The 16469-nt window shown below is 31.3% G+C and overlaps 2 protein-coding genes across 4 annotated transcripts; both read left to right on the forward strand.

The window, feature by feature from the left end:
• The first annotated feature begins 267 nt into the window (after nt 1-267).
• On the forward strand, nt 268-2511 carry LOC140866818 (bidirectional sugar transporter SWEET1-like). 2 transcript variants are annotated; one of them, XM_073271873.1, is made up of 6 exons: nt 268-375; nt 477-572; nt 656-751; nt 836-1118; nt 1250-1369; nt 2199-2511. In XM_073271873.1, the coding sequence occupies exons 3-6, from the start codon at nt 720-722 to the stop codon at nt 2364-2366; spliced, it is 603 nt and encodes a 200-aa protein (XP_073127974.1). In that variant the 5' UTR covers nt 268-375; nt 477-572; nt 656-719; the 3' UTR covers nt 2367-2511. The 2 variants fall into 2 exon arrangements, with proteins under 2 accessions (XP_073127974.1, XP_073127973.1); XM_073271872.1 differs by having other exon boundaries at nt 283-375; nt 477-513.
• An 8124-nt stretch (nt 2512-10635) lies between these two features.
• LOC140865771 (bidirectional sugar transporter SWEET1-like) lies at nt 10636-14960 on the forward strand. 2 transcript variants are annotated; one of them, XM_073270538.1, is made up of 7 exons: nt 10636-10689; nt 12783-12861; nt 12967-13003; nt 13820-13915; nt 14034-14313; nt 14418-14537; nt 14625-14960. In XM_073270538.1, exons 2-7 carry the CDS (start codon nt 12825-12827, stop codon nt 14808-14810), a joined length of 756 nt encoding a protein of 251 aa, XP_073126639.1. In that variant the 5' UTR covers nt 10636-10689; nt 12783-12824; the 3' UTR covers nt 14811-14960. The 2 variants fall into 2 exon arrangements, with proteins under 2 accessions (XP_073126639.1, XP_073126638.1); XM_073270537.1 differs by having other exon boundaries at nt 10641-10689; nt 12764-12861.
• The last annotated feature ends 1509 nt before the right edge of the window (nt 14961-16469 follow it).

A 16469-nucleotide genomic window follows, 5' to 3' on the forward strand; every position in this document is an offset into this window, starting at 1 on the left:
TTTTTTTTTTTTTTATCGTGCTACATGTATAAATTAATGAGATTAAACGTTGGGTCAAAAATTAATTTTGAAATTTTAAAATAATTCTAAATGTAATTTTGATAGATTTTTTTCAAATAAAATGTAGAGATAATTTTGTAATTTCAAATGTATTTTGTAACCCAATTTGTAACCCTCGATGCATATAAAATTTTAAAAAAAAACAAATTTAAATTTTTGGTTCTATTTAAGTCCCCCTTTCTTATCACAACTGTGACAAGTTTCTTCAAGAAATCAGTTTTTTCATTTCTTGTCTCGAAGTCCTTGGGATTAATAAATATTTGACTAAGATCATGAGTAAAGATAAGGCCCTGCATTTGGTGTTTGGAGTTTTTGGTTTGTTTTTGTTAAATTTCTGATAATCGGTGATGTTTTCTTTAATTGAATCGATTAAATGATTATCATATAATTTGTAACTATTTTATGTTTTACCACAGGGAATGCTACTGGATTGTTTCTCTTCCTGTCGCCGGTGTAAATAATTAGCATATTTCTTGGATTGGAAGAATTAATGTTTTAAACTTTTAATCCTTGTATTCCTCAGTTTCTACACAAAAATTTTCATATTTTTTTTTACGTAAATTAATTAACTACTGGTTTTGATTAAAAATGATAGGGTGACATTTAAGAGGATCGTCACGAAAAGATCAACCGAACAATTCTCCGGCATTCCTTATGTCATGACCTTACTCAACTGCTTACTCTCAACTTGGTAAAAAAATTATGCTTCTGTTTATATATTATATACACAAAAATGCTAGTTATATATATACTAATCATATATATATACATGCAGGTATGGACTTCCTTTCGTATCAAAAAACAACGTTTCAGTGTCATCGATCAACGGTGCTGGTGTCGCGTTAGAGTTGATATATGTGTTGATATTTCTTATATTTTCACGCAAGAAGGAGAAGGTCAAGATTTTAGGGCTGCTCTGTTGTATTCTCTCCGTGTTCTCCGTTATTGCTTTGGTCTCGGTTTTGGCCATTCACGACGCCAATAAAAGGAAGAACCTATGTGGTTTTGCTGCTACCATTTTCTCCATAATAATGTATGCTTCACCTTTATCTGCCATGGTACGTAAGATAAATATATATCATCTAATTTCATTAATTAATCAGTTTTTTTTTTTTAACTAGCAAAGTGTTTATATATATTAATTAGCTGGGAGTTATTAAGATGAAAATATTTTGTTTAATTTGTGCAGAGGATGGTGATAAAAACCAAGAGCGTGGAGTATATGCCCTTCCTCCTATCGCTCTTCGTTACTCTTTGCGGCACTTCCTGGTTTATCTACGGCCTTATCGGAAAGGACATTTTCATACTTGTGAGTTGTTACGTATAATTTTGTTTTTTTAAAAAAAACTCTTTTTGATTAATTTTGTGAGATGAATCTTTTTTTTTTTTATTTGAGAAAAGAAAATCTTATAAATGAGAATTAAGAGTCACTCATTACAAGATTAACCAGCCATCTCGGGAAAGACCCAGACACCCAACAAAAAGGTGCAGGGGAAGAAATAGAAAATTTAGCTAAGGAGTGAGCCACAACATTGGCTGATCTCCTAACATGAAATAAAGAGACGAGTGAGATGAATCTTTTATTTGGGTCATTCATAAATTTTTTTTTTTTTTACTTTTTTAGTATAAATATAGACATATATAGTTGATCGGATTCGTGACACCATCTACCTACTCTTTGGTTTTTATTATATATCTATATATCCAAGTATCCAACGACGTATCTAAATTTTGTTATATTATTAATATAGCTATTTCGAAATACAAATAAGAGTCGATTTTGGATATGTGATTTTGCTTTATACAAAATACTTTATTAGCCCAATTTTCAAGTATAAAAGTGAATTGTTTTACATCCAAGATTTGTAGGCATTTATTTAAAAAAAAAAATTAACCAAAAATGGTTTATTTTTAGAAAACAGAAGCGTTCAAACATATTATTCACAGCTTCAGAAAAATGGACGAGAACTTTTAAAATTTTAACATTACGTGATGGGCCTCAAATGGACCGAGATCGAATAGCCGATTTAAGATTGAAGGCCCAATAAATCAAACGGCTGAAGATTTATTGATTTGGAAGAATAAATTTAGTTAACGATATTTATAGTAATTTAATTTAATTGATGAAAAAATTGCAGGTGCCAAATGGATTTGGGTGCTTCTTGGGAACGATGCAGCTGATATTGTATGCAATTTACCGCAGTAACAAATTAGGTGAAAACTCTAGCAATATAATTACCACCGATGGCTCACTTGAAGCGGGGCCGGGGCCATCCAAGCATTGGCAATCAAATAATTATTCTTAATTTTATTTTACAACATTTTCTAATAAGTAATTTTATCACACAAATTTGCTCCCTTTTCTGGGCTATAAACTTATAGAAAGTTTCTGTTCAGAAGTCACAGATATTTTAGAATTGAAACAAATATATATATCTGCTTGAATGGAAGAGTCCCACACATTTATATATAGAATATGTTGATAAACGTATATAAATAGATCATTAACAACAAAAAAATTATAAACATATAGTTAAATATAAACATTGAGTTTAATTACTTCAATTTTTTTTTAAAAAAAACATCATTTTTATTTTAATTAAAGTCGTGTCGATTACACGTGCACGATGAGTAATGATTGAGACCGATCTCTTATTTGAATTTTCTAACCCCGTCTTTACGAGTAAGTGAAATCCTACTTGTACTGGCAGTGTCTCAATATAGATTAATTAAGAACTGAGATTTATGAATACATGTAGGGTCTACTATTTTTTCAGTGTACACCACATGTTTTGATAAATTTACACCCTTAAATATATAATTGTAGTAATACCTGTAAAACTAGGATGAAATTGGGTGATTCTACATGTACACGGATGAATAATTTTGTTATTTCATATGCATTGTGTAACTCAATGTATACACGTGAATGGATAATTTTGTTATTTCATATGCATTGTGTAACTCAATGTATACACGTAACATTTTTCGATAAAATTATCCGTGTTTACGTGCACCTTGTGATTGTACGTGGGACTACCGACTACATGCACCGGGGAATTGAAAGCCAGGATGGCCATTTCTAGCACCTGCCAAAAAGAAATAAATAAAATGATGAATTCCTTAGTATGAATATATTAATATAATATTTTTTTTGTATATAATATTGTAGTTAAAATAATTGGATCTAGACTTCTAGTACTGTCTATTAAATTATGTGTATTTAAATATATATGGTAATAAAAAAAAGAACATAAAATATTCAATTAAGAATCGACACATATAAAAGTATAAAACAAATAGGTTTATAAGCACAATTAATCGAAGGGCCCCAGAACCTTAAATGAAACACAACTATGCATGCAATCCGAATCGCCGCTGCAATAAATAACCTGCGTATTAAGTTACCTTATCCCAACGCAATTTCTTTCTTCTAACACATCTGTCGTTTAGTTTACACATTCTTTCAATTAATTTTCAAAAACATTTCAAAATATTATGTGTATTTTACAAAAAAAAAATTAATGCGTAAAAATAAAAAAAATTATTTATATATAAAACAAATATTTGGACTGATATTGATCATAATAATTAGAATCAGTGGTAAGTCATGAGTAGCTAATACTCGATCACCACATTCAACAATTGCATGTGCCTTATTTTAGTAATGAATTCGAATTTTTTCGAGTAGCCCTTGTCTTGAGGGCAATGCAACATTCAAAACACTAGCTAACTGATTGCTATGCATCTCCCCCATTTCTTTAATTTGATTGATTAAATATTTTGATTGTGATTGTACATATTTAATTTTTGCTCATCTGTTGTAACAAAAACAACAAAAATGTTAGGATGCATGGATAGCTGAATATATATAATTAATCTTCGAAATTAAGTAATTCTTTTTATCCTTTAACTTTGACCATTTTGTGTTTTAGTCTATATATCAACATTTCTCGATGAAACGGTACTATACGGGGAAATATTCAATTTTTTTTAAAAAAAATCAAATTTACAATATCTAAACAAAAATTTGAATATTTAATGAACCAAAACCAAGATAGAGAACAAGTTAGTAATATTTTCCTAGCTGAAGTACATATATGTATATATTGTATTAATTAGGTACGTACATGCACTACGCATCAAAGATTATCTAAATCACCTAATTATAATGCTTTCCATAAATGAGACCTAAAAAAGAATACGATTTCACAGAAATAGAAGGTTGGCATTTTTTTTGATAGAGTTGTCTTAGACTTAGTAACTTTATACCTGAAATGAAATTCGCAAGACAAAATTTAAAGTTATATTCTTATTTTAATTGACTTGAAATGAAATTCGCAAGACAAAATTTAAAGTTATATTCTTATTTTAATTGACTTGAGTGAGTACTAATTGATATATATCTTCATCAAGAAATGATGCATGAATATATATATATATATATAATATATATATATATATATGTCCCCTAGCTAAGACGAGTTGTGGTTGTGATCGAAGGGTATATATACTATTCTTTACGTGAAATGAGTGAGAAGCAGAAGCTTACGTGCCACTGCCTCTGCATGCAACGTTGCCCTCTTGTCTTTTCTAATTATTATATTCATGCAATATCCATCGTCATATTTTAAACTCTAGATGCCGCCGTTCCGATTCTACTTTTAGCTTCTCAAATCTATAATGTTTGAGAGAGCTTTTTATAAGTACTTTTTTAGCTTTTCGTTATCAAAAATTTAAAATTTTGTAAAATTTTGTTAACGAAAAGCTGAAAAGTGCTTACTAAAAGCTCTCTCAAATACTACCCTAGAATGTTGTTCTCGTGTTCCCACGAATGTCGTGGATTTTTTTTTAATTAATACAAAAAAGCGAAGTCGTTTTAACAAATAATTAAGAACATTGACAAAAGAGAGAACAGAAGGTTGAGAAATCACTCAACGTTCATAACAAAAAACCAACCGAGTTAGCTAACTTATGAGCCATTTATTCGCTGATACACAAGTAAAAAAAATGAACAAGAGTATATGAAAGGAATTTTAATTTCTTGAAATTTTCAACCTTAGCCTAATTGATTATTATTTGATTTTATTTTATAGACAAGTTAAAAGATATGGTAAATATTTTATGATAAATTCGAAATCAATAGGATAGATATTTGTCTTGATCAAAATATATCTTGATAAGGAATATTATAGATATATGTTTATAAAATATTATGAACATATGATTTGATATGCATAATAGAGTTTTATCCCTACTTACAATGGTTTTCTTATTCACGTAGAACTCTATTTATGGAAATCAACAAACTTTGGATTCAAGTTAAAAGAGGATTTCCACGCACAAGAAATAAGGCTTCAGACGTCGACTTCCAGAGCACTGGTCGAAGAATTGCAGACGCAAAGTTGAAGGTTTCTGAAGCTGGATTTTGCAATCATCGTTATTGCTTGTCCCAGTGTTGTCGTTGGTGACATCGGAGACAACACTTAGTGCATAGTATTGATCGAAGATCTTTTTCATCTATTCAATTTAGGCTTACGGGAGTTGCATCTATTTATTTTATACTCTGATTATTTAGGATTCAAAATAATCTGATTATTTAGGATGCAAGTTTGATTTTTCAACTTGTTGAGAAATTTAGAATTTATTGATTTTTTTGTAAAATCATTAGTATTTGTTTGTAAGACTGATATACTCTTTTCTAGTGATATTTAGCCCTAATGCACTCGCACGAGTGAGTATTCTTTACTCGTGCAAAATTATTTTCTTGTGTTATTTAATTTACGTTTTTATTTTCGCTGCACTGTGTTGTCTCTGGTGTTACAACACCGTGGACAACACTGACCGTTTTATTAACAAACTGCATACACCGTTTCTTTCAGTATATATATTTTCGAAGACAGAAATCTTCAATCTTCCACTATTAGGCTCAAACTAGAAGCATCCAAATCTAAAGACGATAAAGCATCGACTCGAGTACCAAGCTTGTATCATATTCCACAATAACATCGTTAAGATTGAGGTTTTTTGAGCCAACTAAGAGCCTCACGTATACCTAAAGCTTTTACTATGGTCATTTTTTTTAAAAAAAAACCTTATACGTCGAAAAAAAAGTAATAAAAAAACAATCACATATAGCAGAGACAGACAATACCAAAAGAATCACGAACAATGCAACTTACATTCATACCAGGAGGATTCCTAAAAAGCGCTACATTTATGTAACATTTCAAAAAGTTAATAGTAAAAACTGATGGTTGTGTGAAGTGCTAAGCGATCGATGTGAAATTTTCACAAGATATTCTCACATAATTTTTGTGAATTAAAAAAAATAAAATAAAAAGTGGACGTGGGGCGGCAGTATATATCATACCTCGAATTTTCTTGTTAGTTAATTATTGGTATGCTTCAGGTTCAATCTGGTTGCTCTTCTTCTTGGATGAATTATGGTTATTGCCATGGTTATTACTTATTGCCATGCTAGAAGTAGAGTGAGGCAGTGAATGAGCCTGAAGGAAGATGCTTTTAGGGGTGTCCTTTTGTGACTCTCATGATTACACATACATGTAGTTATTTTTGTGATATATTAATTTCATAATAAAATTTAGTCATCCTAGCTAACATATTTTTTTGTAAAAGGGTTGACCCCGAAGAGGACACCTCTGCACGAGTTAAAAGTATATTAGTCTATGCGGAATTTAAATCGAGAGATGTGCACGAGTAAGTAAGGACTCGAAAGAGAAAACAACATGACTCAACCCCCGAGCTTATCCCCATAATATTCAATGATTTTTTTTGAAGTTGATCGCAGTAACTACTGGTTATCTCTAGGGGAAGAAAATGTCAATTAAGGGAATAAAAATAAAGGGAGAAGTAGCTGAGTTTGAATTTTAATTATAAAACAAAAACCAAAACCGTGATATTTAAACTTGGTCGACTATTGTTTTTAATAAAAAAATTTGACCTTCCCAAATGTATTTAAAATACACTACATAAGATCATTTTTTTTTAAAAAAAATATTTGACTAAGGTTAGATATATAGTAAATCAAGAGAATTCATTTAACGCCCACAGGGACATAGGCGAGTTGGTAAGACCTGATGTGACGTGGAAAGAAATTTTTCAGCGTTGCGGGTTCGATCCTCGTGTGGAGCATATTGTCTGCTGAAATATTGTGAGGACATGCTCTGGGGATTGGGCCATGTGCTCCCTCCTTCAGGTCCCTGCCGCTCGTGCACATCCCTCGATTTACCCTCCGCATGAGCCAATAAGCCTCTGATTCATGTGGAATGAGTCCCCTTCGGAGTCAACCCTCTTAAAAAGAGAATTCATTCAACGCTAACGTGGCGCTTAATTAGTGCGAAGTGCACGTAATCCTCTATTAAATTTCAAGTTTTACGATTTTACGGTTCCCGATGGAACCTTCAAAACACACTAAAATAGTCCCATATATTAGTTTGCAAATACACATAAGTACACATATGTATCACCTTCCCACGTGGAGGATTGGAAGTCACCAATTAGATTCCTGAATGAAAAGAATCTCATTTCACCACATTAGGTCCACACGACGGCTATTATAAGGACTCGATATTAATTTCCAAATTAGTTGGCAAGATCTAATAAGAATTATTTTAAAGTGGGAAATTAAAATAATTAACCCAAATTATTTATTTGTGTGTTAAAAATTTAAAATATGTATGACAAAAACTTATGTAAGACAATTTCACAGATCATATTATGTGAGACGAACTCTGACCCACAATCCAAATATTATAACCCGACCCACCTCGTGTTCTGATCCAAATTATAATCACATTTCTTTAATTTATTGAGCCCTAACTCGTCGCAGAACTTAGGGCCGGTACGGTATCAGTATGATACCGTATATACCAATATTTTAAAAAAAAACAGTTTAAAAAATCGGTATACACGATATCATATCGATACCGTACCGAATTTCGATATTCGGTACGATATCGTTATGCATTTATTTCATACCGAAATTTAAATTTTCGGTACGGTATGCGATATTTGTTGAATACCACGTATACCGTACCAAACCACCCCTAGCTGAACTCGTAGTCCATCTCCCATCGATGCCACGTCATCTACATAACCTGAGTTCTATTTGAATAGAAGCTCGGTACTAGCTCCATCTCGAATCGTAACCTCTCGATTTCAACTGAGACGAATCAACAGGAAACCATGACATATAGGAGTGGAATCGGGTCGGGATCCGTTCCGTAAACCCTTACCCGATTCCCGTTCCGATAGGAATTGAGATATTTTTTTTCTCCCGATCCCGCACCCGAGAAGTGTCGGGATCCAAATGTTCGGGATCCCGAACATTCGGGATCCCGTCGGGTCGGGATCCCGAACATTCGGGATCCCGTCGGGTCGGGAGAGGGTAATCCTGAATTATTTTTTTTAAAAAAAATTATATGAAAATATTTTTTTTAAAAAAATTATGAAAAAAATCAAACAATTTTTTAATACATTACAAATAAATTAAAATTTCTTTATATATAATAATATAACCATTAAAAAACTAAAACATTTTTAGTACATTATAAATAAACTAAAACAACTACTTAATTAATAAAAAAAACATATAATTAATAATAATAATAATAAAAACAAAATAAAAATTTATAACTCAATGTTAATATTAAAAAAAATAAATATAAAAAAATTAAATGGTATATAATTATAAAAATATTAATATTAAAACATAAAATTTTAAAAAATTATTTTTTTAATTAAAAAATATTATTAAAAAATATTATTTTTATATTCAGGCCGGGTCGGGAATCCCATCGGGAAAAATAACCTATCCCGATCCCGATCCCGAAATTAATCGGGTCGGGAAAAATCTCGACCACTCGGGTCAGAAAAATTTCGGGTCGGGAAAATTTCGAGACGGGATCGAGTTGAGAATCGGGACGGGTCGGGATTTATATAAAATTTGCCACCCCTAATGACATACATCTCGAATCGATGGGTTCGAAATGAAAACCCATTTTTTTTAAATATAATATAGCATGGTAATAAAATAAAAAAAAACATAAAATATTTAAATAAGAATCGACATAAAACAAATAAGCACAATTAATCGCCGCTGCAATAAATGAAACACAACAAGCAATTCGAATCGCCGCTGCAATAAATAACCTGCGTATTTCGTTACCTTATGCCAACGCAATTTCTTTCTTCTAACACCTATGTGACTATGTCGTTTAGTTTACACATTCTTAATTAATTTTCAAAAAAATTCAAAAAATTATGTTTATTTTACAAAAATATTATACGTAAATTAAAATTTATTTATAAATAAAACAAACATTTCGAATGATACTGATCTTAATAATTAGAATCAGTGGTAATTAAGATAGTGTTTGGAAGAGCTTCTAAAAATCACTTCTCAGCTTCTCATTAACACAATTCCATAAAATTGCAAAATCTTGTTAATGAAAAACTGAAAATTGCTTCCTAGAAGCTCTCCCAAACACTACCTAAGTCATGAGTAGCTACAATTGTGCCTTATTTTAGTATTGAATTCGAATTTTTCCGAGTAGCCCTTGTCTTGAGAGCAATGCATGTAACATTCAAATCCCTAGCTAACTGATTGCTATGCATCTTTCCCATTGTAGATTTCAACCTAGCATATGTTTAATACCCCAATGATAGATCTAATGTCCCATGATTTTTCACGTCAACAATATATAATTAATACCCTCCCCCATTTCTTCGATTGTTCATTAAATATTTTGATTGTGATTGTACATATTAAATTTGTGCTCATCTGTTAAAACAACAAAATGTTCGGATGCATTGATAGCTGATTATAATTAATCTAGGAAAATAATTCTTTTTTCCCTTTAACTTGACGGATTTTGTATTTTAGTCCATCAACATTTCTCGATGTCACGGTAAGTTCTGATGTTGTGTCAGCTATTTGGCGAATACACAATTTTTTTTTTTTTTTTTAAAAATCAAATTTACAACACTTAAACCAAACTTTGAATATTTAATAAATCAAAACCCAATATAGATAACAAGTGAGTGATACTTTTCAGCTGAAGTACATGTATATATTATATTAATTAGGTACGTACATGCACTTGACATGTAAATATGCATCAAAGATTATCTAAACGATCACTTAATTATAATGCTTTCCATAATGAGACCTAAACAAGAATATGATTTCATAGAAATAGAAGTTTGACAAATTTTTTAGACATGTCAATTTGGGTTAGATCCGTCGGATTGACCCGCCTCGCAATACAAAAAAAGTGGGTTGGGTTGACAATTTTTCAATCCGCCTAAAATATGGATTGGCCCACACCGCCCTGCCTAATGGTGGGTTGTAGTGGGTTGTGGGTTGACCCGTCAAAACCCACCAATTTACATGTAAACCCGCTAAGTTGACCCGTTCCACCATTTAAAATAAGTGGATTGGGTTGAAGTTTTCTCAACCCGCCTTAAAGGTGGCCCTCCCCCGTACCATTCCATTATATATATTCCCCCGTGTATATATATTCCTCCGCATTCCATTTTATTCCTCCGCAACATATATATTGGGTTTCTGCTTCCTTCTTCTCTCGTCTTCTTCAATTTCTTGAGGTAAGTGTTTCGTAAATATTTTATTTTATTATTGCTTTTTGTTATAATATTTTTTATTTAGTTGTATATTATGTTTTAATTTTTTTTAAATATTTTAACGATATAATTAAATTCGTCGTTTGAACTTTGCTCATATTTATTATCGCGTTTTCTTCGTATTTGTTAAAGGTGAGCACCACCTATGTTTAATTTTTAGTTTGGTGTACTAAATTCCGTTGGTTGATTTTACTTTCTTACGTTGTTAACACGTAATTATCATAATTACATTTTCTATACCAAGTTCCTAGGAGCAAGTTTTTCTAATTTGGAACGAGAATTATATTATATTATATGAGTTTAAAAGCTTAATTATTTTACTTGTGTATTATAATTTTAATATAATTATTTTGAGTCAAACGGTAAATAGAAATTGATATAATTACCCTAAATGTAAGGTTAGATGGATAGATTTTAATTCTAAGGACATGCATGAACGTATTAAAATTATAATATTTAATATTTTTTAATAAAAATTTACAGGATAATGTAATAAAAAAGGGGTATTTCTTTTAATCTCGGTGAAATAAACTTGAGGAGAACATTTTCTAAAAAAAAAAAAATAATAATAAAAGGTTTAGCAAGTCTAATTTTTTCAAAATTTTCCGATAAAAATAATCTCATTGCTAATTAATATATATGTCAATTTTCATATTTATATCATGATATTTTGTTTAATTTAATATTTATTACACATATTCATTCGAAAACATTAATGGAATCTTGTGTTTTAATTACAGTATTTTTGCAAAAAAAAAAAAACCTCTAATTTTAAATGAATTTAATTTAATGAAAATTTTTGTTACGTATTTTGTGATTAGATTACAAATACAAATTAATTTATAGTTTTATGTATAAAATAATTACTTAATTTAATTTGTGAACATAAGGAATATTAATTAAATGATATTATTTTAGGAGAGTGTTATCACAATTAACTTAATGATATTACTTAAAGGTGATACTTTATGTTTTCGGTCTCTTTGTGATAATGCTGAAATTATAAAAGTATCTATTACGCTATATTAATTCAAATATATTTATTAGAAATAAATCTGAAAATACTACACTAGTCATGAATAAAATTTTCAATTTTAATATTAAATTATATTATAATACAGTTAAGAATTTAGAATGTTAGAAATTATTTTGAAAAAAGGAAGACATAAATTGATAACAATTTACTTTTGTAATAAACTCCAGTGTCTATATTTTTTTCGTAATACCACCCAATGGAAACTAGAAGTAGAACTATATTTTTTTAATATATATTCATATATTAATCAGTAATACTGTCCTAAAATTATTAAAAATAATTAAAATTTATAAAATTAATTTGTAAAAAATTATAGTAAAAATTTAAATATTATATTAATTATTAAATTTTCACTAATTTTATGTTTCAAACCCGAACATGATAGTGGGCCCGGGTGCCCAATCAAAAGTAGATAATGCATCAGGTGAAGATCACCCGGTGCATCATAACATCTGCCCTAATTTTCTCAGCTGCACAAAAATACAGTCACAATCTCAGAGGCTCTTACATACCGGGACGTTTTATGTTGTTTTGGGGTTGCTACCCAAAGGCAGATCAACGACTCATATTGATCTACTGATCAAATCAATTAATCTGTATATCATTTGGGAACTGTTGATCTGAACAGTCGTACCTAACAACCAGACAATTTAAATATCTGACAAATTCTTTTGATTCCATTCAAGCAAATAAATAAACAAAAAATAAAAAGATAGTAAATTATAGTTTAAAATTAACCTCTAATATATTAAATAAAAATTTAAATAGAAGGTTAGCTGTAAATCTCTCTTTTTTTTAAAAAAAAAATCGCTATGCATGAGGCCATACTTCAAGTTCCCTCACACTTTGTTGCTTTCTTACCCGTTTTGGTCTATATATATGTGCGTTCATCTTCACTGGTTTTCTCAACCTATGAGAGATTTCACACACACAGCGTTCTTGAAACGGGAAGATATATTTCTTTTCATTCCCCGGTGGGTTTTTGGGCTGTTTCTTGATCAGGGTTTTTCTGGAAACACAGTTGTTCTTCTTGAGTTTTGTATTTCAAGAACACGAGGAAGATATGAAGAATACTCTGCATTTCGTCTTTGGAATATTCGGTGGGTTTTTTTCCTCATACATATACTCCTAAGAATCTTTTTCTTGGCTTGCAAATTTTTTTTATATTCGTCTTCTGATTTTATTGTTTTCCTATCATTTTACAGGGAATGCTTCCGCTCTGTTTCTGTTCTTGGCACCAATGTGAGCTTCCCCACCCCAAGAATTGATTATCTGTTTTTTCATGCTTAAAATTATATATGGATCAAATGTAGTTTTTTGTTCTTATATATGGCCTGTTGATATGAGTATCGCTACCTCAATAGATTGAAGTCTCATTCCCAATCTCTAACATCACACCACTCACAAAATACACTTCCCCCTCTACTCCCAGGCGAGATCCGAGGGGTTCTATCAGGTAACAAAATGGGCTATAGATTATTTGGTGAATCGATGGGTTTTTATAGATTTCTGATGATTGGGTGTTGATTAAGCTGAGATTTGTTGTGTTTTTCTTTAAACTTGTTTGATAAACTCTTGTTTTTGTTTTAAAATTCCAGTGTATCGATCGGATGATCTGAGTGCTGGTTTATTTTATTTTTTTTTTTGTTTTCATTTTTTCGCCCATCTATTTGTTCATGTCCTTTACTTGATTTCTCTTCCGCATGATTGAATTTTTGGAACACGGATCAAATTGCAGCTCATAACAGGCCACACTGATAAACAATATTTGTCTTTGTGTCATGATTGGATTAGCTTTGTAATCTTTATTTCTGTTTAGGGGTTTTGATTTATGCTTGTAGCGCTCTGTCAATTGTTTAGTGAAATGTCCTCAAAAAAAGAGAATAGGCCATAAAAGTATACAATTTATCAGTCGCTGTACTATGCATTTCTCGAGGCAGCAGTGACATTGCTCGTGGTCAATGAGAACGGTGTTTATATTGAAGAATTATCACTTTTTTTTTATCATAATATTATGGAATTTTTCGAAGATTATGAATAAATGATGATCTCTGATAGGATTACCTTCAAAAGGATCATAAAGAAAAGGTCTACTGAGCAGTTCTCTGGAGTTCCCTATGTCATGACCTCACTCAACTGCTTGCTTTCTGCCTGGTGAGCTTCTTGAAATTTTCTATTAAATCACATTAATGGTGAACGAGAAAGTAGTACAAATTTGTAGAGTACTATGTATGCAGATGAATGAATATTTTTCTTGAATGAACTTATCCAGGTACGGTCTCCCCTTTGTGTCACCAAACAACTTGCTAGTTTCAACGATAAATGGCACCGGTGCTGGCATTGAATTGGTTTACGTTCTGATCTTTCTCATATTTGCACCTAAGAAAGAAAAGGGCAAGATTCTGGGATTGCTCACTCTTGTCCTCGCCATTTTCGCGATCGTCGCGTTTGTTTCTCTATTTGCTCTCCACGGCAAAGGCAGAAAGCTTTTCTGCGGAGTCGCGGCCACTGTCTTCTCCATCATAATGTACGGTTCACCCTTGACTATCATAGTAAGTTTCCATTTCTTTGTAAAATGGTTGTATTTTTTTTTTTATATGGTGTCTCAGATAATTTTGTTTCCTATTACACTTTGCTTTTTGTTGCATATTTGCAGAGGTTGGTGATCAAGACCAAGAGTGTGGAATTCATGCCCTTCTTTTTATCACTGTTTGTGTTCTTGTGTGGTACATCCTGGTTCATCTTTGGCCTACTTGGAAAGGATCCGTTTGTTGCTGTAAGTATATATGACATTCTACTGACAAAATTATGAGAGGGCTCACGAATCTGTACACAACTGATCATGTCAGCACAATATTTCCAGATTCCAAATGGATTTGGCTGTGGATTAGGTACAGTGCAACTGATACTATATGCCATATACCGCAAAAACAAAGGCCAGACTCAGAAAGGTGCCACTAATGAATCCCTGGAGATGGAGAAAAGCATCTCCAAGCCCCATCACGAGAAGCCACTAAACACACATCCATCACACGATGAACAAGTCTAAGTTGTCCCCCGGACACGATTTCGTATTCTTTCTGATTCTGAGCTTGCTGATCTCTATGTAAAATTGTTTCTTTTGCCTACTCGTGATTGTAATCTGAACGACTTTTGTTGTAATTTCCAAAAATAACGTAGGTCGTGTGATTGGTTTTTATGTTCGATTGTTAAAATTTCGCTCCTGGACTCTCGCACTTCCAAATCATCCATGTCTCTTATCATTTGGTTCTTGCATGTTTCCGGTTATCCTTTTCATGTTTTACGGTTCCCTATAATTGATGGAACCTTCAAAACATACTAAAATCGTCCCATATATATACTAGTTTGCAATACACACACACACGTGGAGGATTGGAGGTCACCCATTAGATAACTGAATGAAGGGAATCTCATTTCACCACATTAAGTACGCTACCACGACAGCTATATATCCCTACAAATTCAATCTATGATTTTAAGAAGTTAGAACCAAACATTTCCACAACGGTAGATTAAGCGAAAGGGCGATATATATATATATATGGACGATCGGGCATCCCTCAAACAAAAACAGATTAAAATTTCATCTACAAGTGATCATAAATTAATGTTGAGTTTCAATGTTCTTGGTTCAATATGGTCGCTCTTCTTATTCCTGGATGAATTATATTGGTTATAATTGACATGTTAGAAATAGAGTTAGGCAGTGAAGGAGCCTGAAGGAAGATGTTTTTAGGGGTGTCCTTTTGTGACTCTGATTACACATGCATGTAGCCATATTTGGGATATGCTAAAGTCTGGCATCCAAATCTGTAAAAGACACCACAACCTGTTCCAAAGGTGAACCACATGCATGTCCTTTAAATAATTATATTGTTATTGTTATTTTGGTTGATACAATATCTTACATGGTTATTACTTATTTCCCCCAAATTTCTCAAATACTACTGAAATATTTTTTTAATCCTTAGATATTATTTAGAATTCAGAAAAAAAAGATATAAATATATGTTTAAGATTTAATCATCTGTATATATATATATGTTAAATAAGTGAAGCTAGTTATAAGTTATAACCATATTAATTATTATATGAATTATTCCTCAAATAAGCCTAGTTCTAATTTGTCCTTTTATGCTCAGTAATATTAAATTCCATTCACCAAACTTATTTCGTTATCGGGATGAAAGCTATCACCAAAACTATTTATTCAGAAAATCGTACGATATTTATTGATCAATCTGAATATCCTTTGAGTAGCTCTTTATAATCTAATTAACGATAGAGTTCACCTTAGCATAAAGATAATTCAAACAGTTCAGAATTGATTTATCAACGGTTGAGTTTACACTAACATAATGATAATATCATGCGTTCAAAATTGATTTATATAATTATATAGTATTCGTAAGATGAGAAATTTTCGACAGTAGGATGACACACATATTTTGGACTAATATATTTACATACACACAATGTGTGTGACAGAAAAATTGTTTTCTTATTATACCTATTGAAATTATCAAAGTCAGCAGATAAAAATCTAGAGAATTTGAGAAAGAAAAACTTCTTTCATTTTCATGTATTGAATATTCTATTTACAACTAACCAAGTCAATGTTTGTATTTTTTCATACTCGCTTCAGGCGATTCAAGAAGTAACTCAGCCGAAAGAGGAACTTAGTCCT

Source organism: Henckelia pumila, chromosome 4 (assembly GCF_033568475.1).
Source record: "Henckelia pumila isolate YLH828 chromosome 4, ASM3356847v2, whole genome shotgun sequence".
In the NCBI taxonomy this organism is placed as follows: domain Eukaryota; kingdom Viridiplantae; phylum Streptophyta; class Magnoliopsida; order Lamiales; family Gesneriaceae; genus Henckelia; species Henckelia pumila.